We start from the raw sequence: 19,150 nt of genomic DNA, 5'->3' as shown, positions 1-19,150 counted from the left end.
AGTTTCCAATTTCTTAGCTACATGCACCTTGAGAACTGTCAGTTTAGTCATGTATATGGTTCTGACTCTGCAATCAGGGCAGCAGATACTATCCTTGTAGAATGGGAGAGTGGGGACTGAAGGCGTAGGAGCTGGTGGGATGGATGACTTGGGCATGCTTCTGATTGGCAGATAAGATGCTGGGAAGCCATTTCCTAAGTGGAGAACAAAACGTCCACCAGCCACTCCCTAGCCTCCTTGGGACACTTACCTGCCGCAGCAGGGTGAGCCGTCTTCTCCAGCACCCTGGAGTACTTCTGCTAGGTTAGGACTGTGTCTCTTGAAAACAAGGAAGCCAAAGATAGGAGTTTGCATCAGCATCCCTCTCACTGCAACAGCACACTTCCTTTCAAATTAAAATGACATCTGCGTGTGTCTTCTCTGCCCTCTGGCCACACAGGTTGGGGGGGGGGCTCTTGGAGTGTCGTGGGGTTGTCCGGCTTTGAGCCTTATGGACTGCAGCTTTTGTCTTGGATCTCAATTCAGAATGGAGTTTGCAGCATTACGAATCCTGTTCTAGATCGCTATGCCGGAGGTCCTGGGGACTGAGGCCTTTGAAAAGTCGGTACTGGGTCTGACTCACTCAGGAAAGACTGCAAGAGCAACCTTGAAAATTTCTTTATTTATAGACATTTCAGAACCATTTAAATCAACAATGGATTTTTCTTTTTTAGACACAATATACTGCATTTATCTTGAGGTACACATTGGGCCCATTAAATAGTGCTCCAGAGACCAAGACAATGATGGCTGATGTGTGGGTAGCAACCCAGTTCTCCCAGCCCAGAAACTGTACACAGACTTCCAAATTCTTAGAAAATACAATTTCCATTAAGTGAAGGAAAGTGCCCCAAGTTCTTAAGGTTCTTTCTTTCTTTCTTTCTTTCTTTCTTTCTTTCTTTCTTTCTTTCTTTCTTTCTTTCTTTCTTTCTTTCTTTCTTTCTTTCTTTCTTTCTTTCTTTTTTCTTTCTTTCTTTCTTTCTTTCTTTCTTTCTCTTTCTAGTTTTAGCTGAAACACTATTCCAAATGGAACATATGAAAACAGGGGACAGGTTTATGGCTAGGGAACTATGGAAGCCCTGTCCTACAGGAGATTGTAAAGCAAAGGAGCTCACCATCTGCTACTCTATTACAAAGCCTGTAGCCTCGGAGGGGGGCGGAGGGAGACAACTGGCTCCTGGCCTGACACACACTCCACGGTTACTTGTCTCTGGCTATCACGATGAGCAAAAGTGTAAAACAAGACTTCTTGAACACCCAGAAATATGACCTGGCATGATACAACCACAGAATCCTACATTACAAACCTACAGTATAAGGAAAGTTCCGTTTCCACTATTTGTCCTCTGGGCCTTTGATTCTTTTGCTTTAGCAGCTTTCAGGTTTTGAGAAAAACATTGGGAATTCCTAGAACAGACATGATCCTCAAAGCCCTGTGTGTCCACCAACAGATGAAACTCTTTCTGGTAGACTGCAACTCAAATTTCCTGGGCTCCTTGGAGAACCTTCTGTCTCCAGTTTGTCATTCAGGGATGTACTTACAGAAGAGAGACCGAGGCTCCATTACACAAAGCACTAGGAAACCGATGGGCTCCCCACCCATCCACTCCCACGCCCCTGAACTCCATAGGGGGCACATGGATGATGTGCAGACGGCTCAGCAGTGTGAACGGACGTTGTTTATGCATGTATCTGATCAGCAGAATGGGCTGTCACATTTCCCATAAGGTTGTGGCATTTCTGCAGGACAGGAATAAACACTGCAATTTAGCTGAATGGGCAGTTTGATACAACTTCATAAATTTGAATGGTCTATGTGGGCTGAGAGAGAGGGATGTGGACATTTCACAGTTCATAAACTTGAGCGGTTCAACTTAAAGACAGAACTTGCAGGCGTCTGGAAGATTCTGTGGAGGAAGCGGTGGGTGAACACTTCAGTTTTCTCTCTGGATTGACTTTGTATTTTACATTTTAGCTGCTTGGCTTGGCTTATTGCTGACATGTTCTCTTCTGAAAGGGGAGGGGCAGGAAGAGGATTTTACCCATGAGTTTAAAGGTTCCCCCAAAGATCCTGTTTAGATAGCACTTCCCCTCAAGTACCACGGTCCCTCACTGGACTGTGGGGAATCTGCCACTAATGAGGTATTGTCTTGACCTGGCTGGTTTTGGAAGAGGTTCCACTGTAGGATACGCAGGTGAGGGTTGTTTTTACCTTCCGCTCTGCGCAGCCTGTCTGATTCTCTCTGGCTTGTGAATTCCTTGTCTGGTCAGGCTCCTTCTCAGACAGGTGCTCAGCTCAGAAGTGGTAATTATACTTATTTGTGGCTTTTAGAAATGCCAGTACTGATTATCATTAAAAAATTCCAAGTCAGGAAAGAAAGGAGGAGCAGGGGAGACAGATGCATTTCTTCTTTAACACATTCCAAGTGTCAGGGAGTGTGCACTAACGTGGGGGGGGGGCGGTTATTGTATGTCTTAGAAGCGCCTGCCATTGTTTCCCTCTGTGGGTTCCTTAAAGACGGGACACATTGTCACTCTCCATGTCATCAGCTTCCAGGAATCGTTCCTAGTGCACATATACGCTGTTTGTCAGCAACTGTGACTGTGAAACATCAAGGAGTTCCAAGAGGGCAGGGGTTAGGACTTTTCTCAGCCCTGGGTCTGGCACTCAGAGGGTGCATACTGAATGTATGACCCCAGGGCCAAGCCTTGCTCTAGGGGAGGCCCCAGGATCCAGTCGAAACAGACTTGGCATAAGTATGCCAGGACCAAAGCAAATGAACTAAAAGAAGACTGACAAGCTTGTTTTGTGTAAGGTCCTTGCAAAGACAAAAGGAGTCAGTTGTTTACATGACACAACCTTACAGCAAATGCAAACCAAACTGAGGGCTTGCTTCTGAGTGTGAGAATTGTGGCCAAAGGCTGGGCGCTGGGACGGACACAGTGGAGACCTGCAGTGTCTCCATGGCAAGCTGTCTGTCTTTATTCTCGAGGGAAGTTAATTTTCTCAGGATAGGTTAACTTGCTAAGGAGTTAGTTCCCCTCGTAGAGGGCTGCTTTCTGAGACAGACTCTCCAGGAGTCTTGGGTGTGAAAGGGCAGTATGGAAACTTCACAGATTTATTACTGACTTCGGACACATTCCAGCTGCCTGATTTATGAACGATCCTTTTTATTCGCAGGGTAGTATTTACATTTGGATTGTATGTTAGCAAGGGATAAAACTTATTTCTCAGTAATGAGATCAGAGATGAGAAATGAGACTAAGTATCAATTCATCTCAACTCTAGATCACAAGATGGAATGAAGTAGATCTCTAATGGCAAGAAAGAATGACATACTTCACATGGCTGCAAACCCTGACTGGTAGGTCTTCCCCTTAATAGTTTGTTTCTTTTTTGGTGAACAGGAAGATATGATAAAATATGGTCATCCATTCAGGATACACTGACTCCTGGTGGTCAAGCCATCTCACCTGGGCAGCTCAGGTGTGTATCTCACTACCAGGATGTCTGCCTAGTGAGAGTCTGGGGACGGACTCAGGGACTATTTGGAGGATATGTTTCTCAGAAAAGAATGGAACTCTTTGAGGTTATATGCATTCAAAGAGTCAAGAGAAAGAAAGTGATGGTATATTGGGGGTATTTAATCACATTTAGCAAAATCCTTAGACATTATTGTTTTTTTAGAAGAGGAGACAGAGATTGACTATGGAATTAGCAATTCCTCTTATTGGTATCTTAGGAATCAGTGCAGAGATATGGCATATATAATAGAGAGGTGGTCTGTCTGAATCACGAGGTTTCCTAACACAAGAGGTATGCTGAGCAGACCTCACATTTGTGGAGAAAGTTTTTTTCAGACCTCTCACTGGGGCACACAGGAGGACAGGATGGAGGTTCCAAAGTAGCTGTCATTTCCCCAAATGTCAGCACAGATATATAAGAATCAGCCCTCCCACGGGCTTACAAAGCACATTAAATTCTTCACAGAATCTTTCCTGATTGCGTCTGCGTTTTCAGGGCTGGAGGTTAGGAGGCCGAGCTTCAGAGCTCAGGCTCTGTGACTCTTTGGGATCGCTACGCTGCCAACTGTTCTCGAGAGAATCCACTCGGTTAGAAGCCTGGAAACCTCAATGGATATTATAAAGTAAAAAGATGTTATCTAAAATATAAGATTAAAAAACTACATTAAAACACATTCGTGTGTACTGCACACACACACACACACACACACACACACACATACACACACTTTATTTTTCTATTTTCTTTTCCTCTGCACAGTGAAATAAGCAGCAGTCACAGACCAAACGCAACGACCTTGATTTATGCCATTCCTAAGGACACCAGATATCTTCTATCAAAACATGATTTTTGGAAAATGCCTTTTGATAAAAAGATCTCCACCAAGCACAGAACACTAAAGTGTCATTTCACACTAACATCGCCAGGCACAGGAGGAAAACAGCTGGCACAAAGCAAAGCGAGCCTCGGAATACAGTGAACTGTCCACCGCTGACCCCGCAGAATACAGTGAACTGTCCACCGCTGCCGCCCCATGAAGCGGACTGCTCTCAAGTGTTTACATGTTTCAGCTTTGGCTGTTCTGTAATAAATACCATGCCTTCTCCAAGACCTACTGGGGCAAAATGAGTTCTCTGGATATGACTTTAGTTCTTTTAGCAGCTGTTGAATGTTGAGTGACGTACAAGGCACACCTCTAGGTGTTCTGCATCTTAACTGATTTACAAAATAGCCTGTTCACCATTCAGAAACGGAATCTGCATAGTAAGACTTTCTCTTATCTCTATTTACAGAGAAGGTTTTGTTTTGTTTTTTAAGTGCAAAAACATGGGTCTGTGTCCTAGCCCACCCCTTCCAGCACGTGCTTCTTAGCCCTGCCTCAGGACTGACGGGGCGTCAGGCTATATCTTGGGCCTCCAGCCATTGATAAACTGCAGTATTTTCTTTACCTGTAGTTTGCTTAGTCTGAAATCCTCTGAGAGGATCTCTTCTGTTAATTGAACAAGCAAATTCCCATCGATCTTTTCAGTGACAAAGAAAGCTATGACGTCTTCAGACAAACCAATGAACCGCAAAGATTTGGACACTTCCTCTATGGAGAGTCCAGACAGGTCAGCGGGTGGCTGCCATGGGGAACCGTCCCCACAGGACCTGGGGGCCAGCTGGAGGTGGAGCGGAGAGGAGAAAGGGTAAGAGACAGAGAAGATGTCCTGCGTGCCCTTTCTGACAAAATATTGGTCCTCGGAGAGGTCCAGCGAGCCCGCTGTGGGTTCCTCCTCAGCACCGTCAATTTTCAGAGGCAAAGGAGATGTTTCAGGGGTGGCTTTCTGTTCCATTGGCTTTGGGGCCCTTGGGGGTAAGGCAGGGCAGGAGACACTCTGCTTGGTCATGCCAGCGGCAGGGGAGTTGTCCTCGGAGCTCTCCAGACAGTAGCTGGCTGACTTGGGGCAACTGGAGATGCCACTGCTACTGAAGTCTGCAGAGGTCGTGCTGGGCGGGCTGCCTAGGCGCTCGCAACCATCAAATTCAAAAGGGGCTGGGCAGCTTCTCTTTGGTGTGCCAGGCGTCTTCTGTCTGGGGTAGCTGTAGCTCCTGCTCGGATCGAGCAGAAAGTCACTCCTTGTCTGGGTCTCTGACGCTCCTGAGTAATGGTTGGGCCAGGAGAGCCGGGAGGACAGAGCTTCGGCAGAAGGACTTCCAAATGGGGACTTGGGGTCCACAGAGTCACTCTTCGCTCGGGTGCAGGGGTAGCAGGAAACAGGAGCACTGTTGGGAGGACTTGTATCACTCTGAGTGATGCTGCTTATGAAGCAAACAAACACAGAAAAGGAAATTAGTAAAAAAGTAACTTAACCCTCGCCCTTGGGAGGTCAGTACAGGTAGCTTTGTGAGTTCCAGGCCAGCCTGGTCTACACAGTGAGACCCCATCTAAAATAAAAAGTCAAAGCCCAAGCTTTTCCTTATAATTATTCATAGATGTTATCTCTAAGGTGATAAGGAAGTTAGGAATATGTATGTGTATGTGTGTATGTGTGTGTGTGTTTGTATATCTTTTCCTTAAATTCAATAAATTACCTGCTTTAAAAAAAAAAGGATCAGTAAAGTTCTTTGTACTTGTGACTTTGTATATAACAATTTAAAATGTTGCAGTTGAGATAAAAATTTAATATATGCACATACATATGTTTTAGCTAATAAGAAAGCGGCATTAGTAAGTGCCTGGGCCTTTACACTGAGAAAAGTTTTCACAGCAATCTTTGGGCAAACCTATGAACAATGTGTGCAGTGGGCACAGGAGGGGGACACAGTGGTGACAGCTGCCTCATGCCTGCGTGCCCGAGACAAGGATGCAGCCTTAGCAGCACTGTCCAGAACTCTGGGTCCTCCCCAGTGGCTGACAGGAAGAAATGTTTCCAATATAGCACGCATCTTTGCTTGGCTTCTGAATAGCAGATTTATATACATAGCTAAGGATTTTAATGTCCGGAGGACAAAAAAAGCAAAACCAAACCAAAAACCCACTTAGATATTTATCAGGAAGAACACAGGTTAGGGCTGCCCACATCCCAGGGGCCATATTTTCATGTCCTAAGATTGACAGTGAGACCAGAATGTGTTGAGAGGCAGGTGACCAGATGGTCACATCTCAGGTGAAATGGGTACTTCATCTCACAGAAGCCTTTAAATGTTTTCTGATCTGTTTTGTTTTTTTGTAGCCATAGCCAAGAAGGGATTCCTGCTGGGCTCCGGGCCACAGCAGACCCTTGTGGCATCTTTTTTTTTTTTTTTTTTTTTTTTAAATCAAGATACCAGGTCTTCCACCCAAGGTTAAAATAAGTAAAGGCCCAATTTTGATCTTATAAAATTATTTTTGAAAGGCCAAGAGCTTTTCCTTTTCCACCCTGCTGCTGGGTGATATTCCCCAGGCCCGTGAACTGGCTGCCGTGGGCTCTGCTGGGGGTGGGGGCACTCACATGTTATGCAGCCCTGAAGAATAGTACGACAGGGTGGGGCTTGGAGATCGAGTCTGTGGCCGAACTGGCTTGACCGTGCGAGGAGGGATGGAGGGACTTGTGGACAAAGGCTTTGCACTTCGGGGTGGCACGGGCGGGGCGTTCAGGAGCCGGCATTCTTCCCTGACCTGGTGTGGGAAAAGAACACTCCAGGTTAGCAGTGGCAGGACTAAGGCAGGGGTAGGGATGGGGTGGAGGATTGGGGAGCACAGCTCCAATGTGCAGGGTCAGGGGGCTTTAAGCAGTAAAGGTAAGCAGTACACACACACACACACACACACACACACACACACACACACACCATACAGGAAGCCTGCTACAAACTGCTGGGAACAGACTGAACTGGAAGGAAACTGTTTGGTTAATGTTAGCTTCTGTGGAAATACAGTAAGAGATGGGAAGCTCAGGCTTGAGAGACGCCAGGATGTGTGGGACAGACGTGGACGTGGAGGCAGTGACCGCGTCAGCCATGACAATGAGAGAGGACCGGGCCCTGCTGGAGTCCTGGTCATTTCCCATCTGCAACACAATCTGACCCAGACCTTTGGAAATGTGGATTTTATTTTTGTCCATTGCTTTTGTGTGTGCACACATACCCAGATGTGCACATGCACACGTATGTGTGAACTGTTCCATGGCAGCTATGTGGAGGTCAGAGGTCAGTTCTCTGCTTCTACCACGTGGGTCCAGGAGGTTAAATTTAGGTCCTTAGGCTTGCTGGCCTTTCCTCGTTGGGCCTTCTGTACGGTTAAAGCTCCGCTGACAGCTATGCCCACTGCCTTGTAAATAGCACAGTGACCTTGTTTAGATGTGTACTTGAATTTAGGAGATCCAGGCTGCGGCCTGAGAGTTAGCATTTCCCTTCTCTCTCTCTCTCTCTCTCTCTCTCTCTCTCTGTATGTATGTATGTATGTGTGTGTGTGCGTGTGTGTGAATGGACTATGTGTATGTTTTAGTGGACACTGTATATGCTAGGCAATATTCTAGTGGCTGAGCAAATGACCAGCCCTTTTAACAACTGTCTTTTGAAGTCAGACAGGGTGCTGCATGTCTGTAATCCCAGCATTCAGACTAGAGCAGAAGGATTGCCACGAGTTTGAGGCTAGCCAGGGCTACATAGTAAGATACTTTCTTGGGAAAGCTCCCCACTATTTTTTTCTTTTTCTTTCCTTTCTTTTTAAGTAGCTGGGATTACAGACAGAAGTTACTGTGTCTGGGTGAGTCTGCATTTCTAACAAACTCCAGGTGAACGCCATGCTATGGGTCCAGGGACCACACAGATGCAGAGGTAGCAATGGGAAAGCACTTCCATTCCAGATAAAAACCTACTGCAGTCAGATGACTCCCCTCACCTTTACACCGGGGATGATCTAGGCGATCCAGGATAGCCTGGGACTTCAGCAAGTCCTTACAGCCTCTCCAGCCCCAGGAGTTCTCCCCAGTGTGTGCTTCCTTGAGAAGTGCTGACTCGGCACGCCCTTCTCCATGCTGGGCAGCAGAGGGCACCCCAGGCCCGGTTGTGCTAGGCCACCCTGAACCATGACCTATTCCGGACTCTGTTAAACAAGCTGACTTCTGAGATATTTCACCTGCTTTCAGGCTGCGATCCCAGCATCTCTTTCAGTCTGTCTTTCAACAACTTTTCTTAGGGACATGAAAACAGCAAGTGACAGCTGAGGTGACGAAGATGCTGAAAGTGGAGTGAACAGCTTCCGGTGACGCACACACTTCCGGTGACGCACACACTTCCGGTGACGCACACACTTCCTTCGCTGACTGCACACTGGGCTCTAGCTGGGGTCCCAGGTCTGACTCGTTTGCCAAAGAAAATAAGCCAGAAAAGGAAGCCATATTATCATAGAGGTGCCTCGATTTAAGTGAGATGGAAGCAGGCTTGTTTTTTATTTTACATTTTTTCAGACAGAATCATTATATAGCCCAGGCTGATCTAGAACTTGGTATGAAGTGGGGGATGATCTTGAACCCATCTTTCTACCTGCACCTCCCAAATGTTGGAGTCACAAGTATATCGTACAGCACCCACTGGGAGTGATTTAAAGAACATCATACATTGTATTTCAGCACAAGCCCAGGGGTTTCTGCTCTCACCCAGAGAACCCTCAGCCCTGGCATTGGGCTGGGAAGAGGAGAGCTCTTCATTCAAGTTAAAGTTAAAGTTTGGCAGGAGAGTTCCTCCTCAATGGCTAGAGCAAGGTTTTTGGTTTGTAATCTTTGAAACAGGGTATGCTGCAAAATGCAGCTCTTATCAAACAAGTCCTCTTTGCAGCAGATACAGGATCATCACAGAAAACCACCACTGGTCCTGATGCAGAGAATAACCTTGATCATGTAGGGGATGCAGCCCAAGGGATATGCAACTCCTACACGGAAGGCTCATGAAATATGTCGGAAGAGGTGGAAAGATTGTAAGAGGGAGAGGACCTGGAGATCTGCTGTGAGACTGTCTCCTAGAAATGTCAGGGAAGCTACAGTTATGATACCTCAACAATATGCCTGTCTAAACAAGACCTGAACAAGGGCAACCCCAATAGACAGGCTAACGTAGAAGAGGAAGTATTACGGGTCCTGCCTTCATACAAAGAGCTATAGCAGCTAAGGGTAGGAGTTCTTGTTCCCCAGGGAGGGGTCCCCTAATCGATTATCCCATATCAGTCAGTCAGCTCAGAAGTCACGTACATGCACGCAACACAAAAAGAAATCAGTGGGTTGTATTTATGTATGTATTTATATATGTATGTATATATTATACACACACACACACACACACATATTTGCAACAATGACAATTATAGACAGAGGCCATGATTTTGAGGGGCAATGGGAAGGTTGGAGGAGGGAAAAGGAATGAAGGAAAACAATTATTATTATTATTATTTTTTTTACTTTTTATTAGATTTCATTTTATTTTACATGTAAATGTTCTGTTTGCATGTATGTATCTGTACACATACATGCTTGGTACCCAAGAAAGTATGAATAGGGCATTGTATCCAATGGGAGTTATGGATGGTTATGAAACACCATGTGGATGCTGGGAATTGAACCTGGGTCTTCTGCAAGAGCAGCGAGTGCTCTTAACCTTGGATACTTCTCTTCAGCCTCATAATTTTAATGAAAATTAATTAAAAAATTAAAAGGTGGGGCCAGGTGTGGTGGTATACATTTTGATTCTAGCATTTGGAGGCAAAGCAGGTGGATCTCTGCAAGTGTGATTATAAAGTGATTGCCGGGCCAGCTAGGGACACATAGTGAGGCCCCGTCTCACCGATCTCTCCAGTACAACAGGCGGCAGTGGAGAGCAACTTCAGAAAGAAAACTCAAACAGTGGAGTCTGGACAACTGGGGGCCGTTCACCTGAACTGGGGGCTTCTTTAAAATAAATGAGTTCTTCTCAATATCAAAATTAAGTAGAATGTGAAGAAAAAAGATTAGTGCTGAGTTCAATTCAACTCTGCATTTCAGAATCAGTCATTAGGTGTGATACTTCATTAGGAATAGCTTGCCTCACATGTCAGCAGCAATGTGCCAAGACGTCCATTATGATGTATATTTCAATTAAAATTAACTGGCTGACCTTAATATTGGAACTCAAAAAAAGCAGCCCTGTGCGACTGGATGTGGCCTGAGGGTGTCTCCTCTTCCTGTTCTTATGGACAAAGGCACCTGGGGCTGTCCGGACGGCACCTTCACAGCTGGGCAATCCAGAGGGGCTTCCCAGGGCTGCGTGGAGGCAGACAGTGAAAAGCTCTTGTAGATGTCAGGGCCTGACTGGTGTGAGGGAAACTGTGGTTCACAAGTGTTTAAAGCTAAGCTTCCAAATGAAATCTGAGTGAGAAACAGGCAGTGTGGGGCCTTCCACAGGAGAGTCTGGGTCTAACTCAGTTCAGCATGGGAAGACCAAGCTCCCACAAAATATTCTTTGGGAAAATGGTAGTATTACAGCTACAACTTATCCTCGACGGGGATTCTAAGCATCTTTCTGCAGAGGCCCAGAATGAGGGGCTTGTTGTCCCAGGCGGGCAGGCAGGGCAGCCCTCAGCGGGTGAGGTGGTTGGCTAGCCACAGCCCCACAGCCCTGTGGATGGGCGCTTTCCATGTGGGCTGCCGATGTGGCATCTCTGGTGATCTTAGTTCACGGCGTATTATGGGAAGGATTACACACTGTGGTGGGACGGACACATTCTGGTCCTTGTCAGTTATAAATAGTGAGGCTGGCCAAGCCTCATGCTTCTCTTATTTTCCTCTCTGGCCTTTCTCGTCAGCTGTGATCCTATTCTTCTTTGCTTCTTGACTTGATTCAACATGAGGAGACGGTAGCTGTTCTGTAAATGAATTCCGTTTGGCAATAGAGGTGAGCGACACGCTGGGTCAAGCAGCCTGTTTGCTGCTTCCTCTCTTGTTCAATTTCACTTTTAGGGGTGTCGTGCCCAGCGCACCCCTTCATGTGCCTTCCACCGCGTCCTTGCCCAGCGGGTGAGGGCCGGCCTCGGCTGGTCTTCCGTGGGCCTTTGCAGACTAGCTCTGACCTAGCTTGTGGGTTGTTTCTCAGACTCCTCTTCCTCTGGCTGTGCCCTCCCCCTGCTCCGCTTCCTCCTCTTTCTTCCCGACAGTGGGTCTGCTTGGCAGACCACCACCACTGGAGGCACCTGTGCTTCCCCGCATCGCCTCTGTTTCAGTTTCTTCGGCTCTTCCCACTTAATTGACTATGCCTACTGCCGAGTCCTAAAGGTAACGTGTTCTGTCTTGCCACCGGGATAGATTCCTGCTTCTGGACTAGGCTAGCATGCCATTACAGTTATTTACCCTCCATGTATATTTAATTAGACCCGGAGCCAAAATGGAACGGACCGACATCACTGTTAGAACTCTCTAGTGGGTAGCGAGCGTAGGCACCTGCCTCCTGGCAGGAACACATCACATAGGGCTTCAGGTGGAACTTAACTGAGTAGCAAGCTGATTTTTTTAAAGTAACAAAACAAAACAAAAATGCATTTCTATCTTTAAATTTAAACCATACACATCTTTTATATCTAATGTGGAAATACCTATGTTGAGCTGTGTGGGGTAGGAGTAAGTTTCTGCGGCACTTGGCATTCGGAGCACCACATTTTCACCGTCGTACTTTGACATGGTCACGCGGTGAAAATACAATGATGGCATTCTCCAGTTGTCAGCATTCCCACCTCTCAGTAGTTCTTCCCACGCAAGCATGCAACACTGCCCTGTGCCTGGTGGGTGGGTGCAGTCCGCCTGATCCTCAGTATTCAAAGCTGAGCTTCCTCTGGCGCCATCCGTCCGATTCTGGCTGACCTCGGGCCTGTCTGTACTGATGTGTTCAGAGAGGCTCCCAGCACCAGCCTCCTACTGTTTATGAAAGAGTCAGAAGGCACCACACGGATCCAGCTACCGGAGGAAAGCTGGTTCCTGTCCGTGCCCAGAGCCGGGCCACCTCCATTTCCTTCTCTGAGATCTCAGCATCTTAAATCTTGTCAAGTATCTGTCACGAATAGTGGGGTGTCATTAGTGGTTGGCTTTTGCACAGATGACACTGGGCTTACGTATAAAGTTATCTTAAGGAAAGGGAGAGATATCGAGCTGTTCTTTCACAACCTAGGTGGTGTAGGAGGCCAACTCACGATCCTGTGACCTAACCCATGGAAAACGCCTAATAGTGAGGATGTGAAGAAAACTGAACTAGGTGTCTATCGTGGGTGTTAACAGGTAGGACATAGCCACTGGCTATTCTCACTGTTTCTAAGAGTCTGAGGACTCTGTTAGCTTCACTTTTCTACTTAGAAATTCAAATGCATGTTAAGGGTCTATGATTGAGGTAGGGCTGAGTAACAAACATATATCACTCCCCGAGTGGGTTATGAGGAAGGGAAACAAATACAATCAAAATAAAAATCGGTAAGGGTATTAACAGAAGAATGTGCAGAGGTTTGTGGGAACACCATGAATTTATTCGAGATAGCAGGAGAATAAATTCATAGGACACTTTAGTGAGAAAGTCTTAGAGAAGCAGGATTGAGAGTATAAAAGGGTGCTGGAGAGATGGCTCAGCGGTTAAGAGCATTGACTGCTCTTCTGAAGGTCCTGAGTTCAAATCCTAGCAACCACATGGTGGTTCACAACCATCTGTAATGAGATCTGACGCCCTCTTCTGGTGTGTCTGAAGACAGCTACAGTGCACTTACATATAATAAGTACATAAATGAATCTTTAAAAGAGTGTAATAAATAAAGGCTTAGATGGCATGCTGTTAGATATCTGGTACACCTACCATCTACCCACAGTGCTGCTGTGGTCTCGGAGGGCGGATGATGAGACAGACATCAATACCTTGTGCTAGAGTCAGAAACACAGGCTGGGAGAGACTGTGGCGCTCAAGGCTGAAAACACTGCTTGGATTGGACTTTGCACTTATTGGTGGAGTCTGAAGAAGACTGGGCCCCCAAGGGAAGACCGAAGAGCAGAAAAACAAGGATGACTGCATCATGCTGTCCACGGAGCAGTCGTGGAACAGGGCAACGCGCCAAGAGACGGAAGGCGCAGTCGTACCGCAGCGAGCAGATGACGGCATCAGAAAGCCAGAAGAAGCGGGGACACCATATGGGGCAGTCAGGGGGTCACTGGCAAGCCTGGCGAATGGGCTTGCAAGGCACAGAAGGCAGAGTCCAGCGAGTGGAAGCCGGTAGAAGAGGAGAGGATGGAGTCAACACGATACTCCACTCACTTCTGGTAATGGCCAGGAAGGGAGGAGAAGGGGGCACTGGTTAGAAGGGGCTCGGAAGGAATGGCCTTTCTCCGGGCCATGTCACACATCCCGACTCCCCTCAGCACTGTATGCGGAACTCTCTGATGAGGACAGAGGGAGAATGAGCACACACGCCCCCTGTTGTCTGCCTCTGCCAGCCTCTGCCAGCCCTGCCCCTGCTGGCCACTGCTCACAGAAAACCAGTGCACACTAACTTAATGTCAGTCAGCTAGCAAGAGGATACACTGTATCTAACTGAGTGCAGGGCTTCGCGTCTTAAGAAAGCATGGCCAATCACAACTTCCATCACTGGGTTGAAGTCAAATGCGTCGTCATGGGATAGGACTACTTCTCTGATGTCGAAGATGGCCTGCAAGGTTAAATTTGCTCCCCTGCCTCCTTGGGACAGGTACTTAACCCTCCCAGCCCTTCAAAACTGCCGCTGCTGCAGCGACTGTTAGTCCTGAGAATATCCCCAGAGAACAAGACGGAGGACCAAGCATTTGGGGAAAATGCGGGACGCTGTTTTCTTGAAGTGCCTACATGTTAAAAATGATTTGTGAGGATCTGACTGTACACAGTGGGTTCCTGCATGGTTGGAAAACAGGCTGGAAATACGGATGTCTGCACAGCAAAAATTTAAGTCTTACATACGGTTGTGGTATTTTATACATATTATGAAGTTTTCTTCTATTCATATTCCAGGGAGTAAAAGAATACACACACACACACATAGACAAAAAACAAAAACAAAAAAACCCGAAAAGCAACAAAACAACTTGGTGGTGGCACATGCCTTTAATCCCAGCACTTGGGAAGCAGAGGCAAGTGGATCTCTGTGAGTTCGAGGCCAGGGTGGTCTACAGAGTGATTTCCAGAACAGCCAGGGCAATATAGAGAAACTGTCTTGAAAAACCAGAAAGAATTACAAAGAGTAAAAGTCACCCCCAAGTGTCTGTGATGGGATGTGAGACTTTGGCTAGATGACATTTCTAAGGAAGCCTGTTTTTTGACCCTCTGTCACTCCCTGCTCTTACTTGGGTTGGACATAATACAGCTCCGCTAGCTGACCAATGAGATGATACAGCTCCGCTAGCTGACCAATGAGATAATACAGCTCTGCTAGCTGACCAATGAGATAATACAGCTCTACTAGCTGACCAATGAGATAATACAGCTCTGCTAGCTGACCAATGAGATAATACAGCTCTGCTAGCTGACCAATGAGATAATACAGCTCCGCTAGCTGACCAATGAGATAATAGAGCTCTACTAGCTGACCAATGAGATAATAGAGCTCCGCTAGCTGACCAATGAGATAATACAGCTCCGCTAGCTGACCAATGAGATAATACAGCTCCGCTAGCTGACCAATGAGATAATACAGCTCCGCTAGCTGACCAATGAGATAATAGAGCTCTGCTAACTGACCAATGAGATAATACAGCTCTGCTAGCTGACCAATGAGATAATACAGCTCTGCTAGCTGACCAATGAGATAATAGAGCTCCGTTAGCTGACCAATGAGATAATACAGCTCTGCTAGCTGACCAGTGAGATAATACAGCTCTGCTAGCTGACCAATGAGATAATACAGCTCTGCTAGCTGACCAGTGAGATAATACAGCTCCGCTAGCTGACCAATGAGATAATAGAGCTCTGCTAACTGATCAATGAGATAATACAGCTCTGCTAGCTGACCAATGAGATAATAGAGCTCTGCTAGCTGACCAATGAGATAATAGAGCTCCGTTAGCTGACCAATGAGATAATACAGCTCTGCTAGCTGACCAGTGAGATAATACAGCTCCGCTAGCTGACCAATGAGATAATACAGCTCTGCTAGCTGACCAATGAGATAATACAGCTCCGCTAGCTGACCAATGAGAGGGCTTAAGAAAAGAAAGCAAATCATGTCATCAGGTCGTATTCTCGGCTTAACATCCTTTAGATATCCTTCTGAGGAAAACTCAATTTCACAGCAGCGGCTGCTCAGCCCCTAGAAGAGGGTGGATATGGAGACAGCTGCTGAAGGCCACGCCTCCTGGAACTTTACTGTCTAGATCTGCGTCACACACTTGGTGGTGGTGATGGTGATGGGGTCAGAGCCTCTGGGAAAGATTATACTGCCTGGAACTGTGAACGATCACTAAGGAGACATTTGATTCCTCTGGCTTTGAGTCTTTTGTGTCTATATTGACAACGATTCAGAACATAAGTAGGCCAGTGGTGCGCTTGCTCTTAGCTGGGCTCACCTTCGTTAGGATAGGAGTGCTCTGCTCCGAGGGAGCCAAATTCTGGACAGCGGCGGCAATCTAAAGAAAGGAGTTTTGTGACAGCGCTGCCTTGAACTTTGCAACCCTGCCTTCCCTGCATGCTCTCTGCCCCACATTCTACATTTCTTCCCACACTCCCCCTCCCAGATAACAAAATCATTACGGCCTTAAGAAATCTTATTTATAAAGAGTCTTTTATACAAAGAGTTCATAACCCTGCCACACAGCCATAAGCGGGTATTTTCAGCCAGACAGAAATGTGAGTTTTATCGAATCGAAATGTAAAGAATGAATCTCTACTGGATTAGCTACCGAAGGCCAACTTACAGTCCGAATCCCCATTCTTAAATGTTGTGTCTTATTACTTTCTTCATCTCATTGTATATTGATAATAAGGTCTAAGACAGATCCTCCTGGGAGAAGGTCTCCAATATTCAAGCCCCAGGCAGGACGAATAAGAGGGTGCTTCGGTCGCCCAGCTGGAGACAGGCAGGGCAAGCGCTTCTGAAAAGAAGCCATTGTTTAAGACCTGGGTGCCACTGGGGCCTCGAATAAAGATTTTACTGAGAAAGGAGCACAACATGATATATATCACTGCATAACATACAACCTTCTTGTCAACGTGACTGTACACAAATGGCAGAGCGCATGTCTGAGACAAGACTTACTCCACTAGGGTTTATAATTATCTTTATCAGCATGCCAGCCATTAAAAGTTCCAATGGACATAGAAAAAAAAATGTCTTGGCTTAGAAAATTTCATGTAAAAACAACCTACCTGAGATGGAAGGCAAATTAGCTTCAGAATTACCAGCACAACATACTAATTTACTCATCATTTCAATTAATGAATGAAAGCCCAGGTAGGGCTTGCTTACAAAGTATTCCTCAAAAGTTGTAATTAAAATGAATTAAATGCCAAATGTTCTAGGAGACCTCACTAATCAGTGGGATCTCGAATGGAGGCTATTGTGGAGCAGTTAGCTTGATGCAAATTATCTCTTCCATGCACTATCTTGTTTCCTGGCTGGATACTGAAAACCAGGGCCTCCTGCACACTAAGAAAGCATTTCAGCCCCAAGCTATTCAATCCCCAGGCCCCAGCATCATTTTAACGATTTTCAACATTTCATCTTGAATATAACGCATCTGGTGTCTTTAAGAAAACCTGCCATTTAATGGTTTATCTAGCACTAACATATTTTTCCTTAAAAATTAAAAAATGTATTATCATTCGTGTGTGTGTGGAGTGTGAGTGTGGGTGTATGCACATCACAGGGCCACTTTGTGAGAGCATCAGTTGTGTCTTTCTACCATGAGCTCTGGGGATAGAACTCAGGCTGTCAGCCTTAAGTGTGAAGCGCTGTTAGCCACAGCACTGGCCTCAATATTCAAGAAAGGGAAAAAGGACAAAGATAAAAAAAAAAATTGAGCTTGAATCACTTCTCATGATCACTTCCTTTAGTTTACAGACCAACCTTTTTATAATGCTTTTTTTTTTTTTTTTTTTTTTTTTTTTTTTTTTTTTTTTTTGGTTTTTCAAGACAGTGTTTCTCTGTGTAGCCCTGGCTATCCTGGAACTCACTCTGTAGACCAGGCTAGCCTTCAACTCAGAAATCCACCTGCCTCTGCCTCCCAAGTGCTGGGATTACAGGTGTGCGCCACCACCACCCAGCCTTTAAAAGGCTTTCTTAACCCGAGTAGTTAGGAATAAAGCCTAATTCTATTGGGGTGTGGGGTTGGTGGTGCTCAGAGTTATTAGAGCTTGGTGAAAGGGAAATAACACCTAACACCTTGGCCTTGAGACAGGCCTGCAGGCGGGGATGGGGAGAGCACCTCCTTGAGACTTGTTCACAGGCACCCTTTTACAGGCACCTGCGAGTTCTTCATCCCCCCCACCCCCAAAGAGTCCCCCTTGAAATGACATCTCACTGCTGGGAGACAGTGCAGGTTCTTACTGCTTGGTTTAATATATTGCATTGTTTACGGCGACTCCACTGCCAGGTAATTACGACACACACCCTGTCAAGTAGGTACTTTTAGAGGCAGGTTAAAATACTGTTCTATTTTCAAAAATCCAATGTGCTATCGTATGAGGGGGAGCACTCCTCGGGATGCTGAACTGCCTCTGGATTCGGCTGTGCAGACGCGGATGTCCATGCGCACCGCCTGGCCCTTTGGAGGGCCTTACTTCCTCTCTTCATCCATTGGTGAGGGAGGATGGGATGAGGGATAAAGCTGTAGCTTTCGACTCACCCTCTAGGCCTCACTGTGGTGTGCTTCCGCCCTTAATCCCACCCTCTAACGATGAGTGACTGAGTGACGTCATCCTCCATCCCATAGCTGGGTTCTCATACCCCGTTCCTCAGCAGCCGCAAGGGCATCCGGCCCTCTGAAAGATTAACATCGCTTCCTATCTGGCTACAAGTTGGAATCTATCCTGTATTCAATTATTGCTACTCTTTATTTTGAATGCTCCCTAAGTGCTAAGAAGCTGTGCCAAGTCCTTTGCATAACTCAATAACACAGTGAAGAACTTACCATCCCCACAGGAGCTGACTCAGGAGGGCTCCACAGTCTTCCCAAGCATGAAACTGCTAAGTCGAGCGAGGATCCAGGCCCATGTGGCACGACTACTTCTGATGACTTATCCAGTTATGTGGAGATCGGTGCCCTCCTGACTGTCCTGTGGGGTGGACATCGGTGCCCTCCTGACTGTCCTGTGGGGTGGACATCGGTGCCCTCCTGACTGTCCTGTGGGGTGGACATTGGTGCCCTCCTGACTGTCCTGTGGGGTGGACATCGGTGCCCTCCTGACTGTCCTGTGGGGTGGACATCGGTACCCTCCTGACTGTCCTGTAGGGTGGACATCAGTGCCCTCCTGACTATCCTGTGGGGTGGACATCGGTACCCTCCTGACTGTCCTGTGGGGTGGACATCAGTGCCCTCCTGACTGTCCTGTGGGGTGGACATCGGTGCCCTCTTGACTATCCTGTGGTGTAGAGGGTGGTACTCTCCT

General features: G+C 46.6%; 1 protein-coding gene across 2 annotated transcripts in view; it reads right to left on the bottom strand.

Annotated features, from left to right (window-relative positions):
- Positions 1-642: 642 nt before the first annotated feature.
- Garem1 (GRB2 associated regulator of MAPK1 subtype 1) overlaps positions 643-19,150 on the bottom strand; it is a 175,363-nt gene continuing 156,855 nt past the window's right edge. The window contains exons 5-6 of one of the 2 annotated variants that reach the window (XM_052155378.1): positions 7,039-7,205; positions 643-5,866 (exon numbers count right to left, since the gene is read on the bottom strand). In XM_052155378.1, coding sequence (XP_052011338.1) covers positions 4,966-5,866; positions 7,039-7,205 — 1,068 coding nt within the window. In that variant the 3' untranslated portion in view covers positions 643-4,965. The remainder of the gene's footprint in view (positions 5,867-7,038; positions 7,206-19,150) is intronic. The other variant, XM_052155379.1, reaches the window with a different exon arrangement.

Source organism: Apodemus sylvaticus, chromosome 13 (assembly GCF_947179515.1).
Source record: "Apodemus sylvaticus chromosome 13, mApoSyl1.1, whole genome shotgun sequence".
Lineage (NCBI taxonomy): Eukaryota > Metazoa > Chordata > Mammalia > Rodentia > Muridae > Apodemus > Apodemus sylvaticus.
This window is presented reverse-complemented; position numbering and strand designations above follow the sequence as displayed.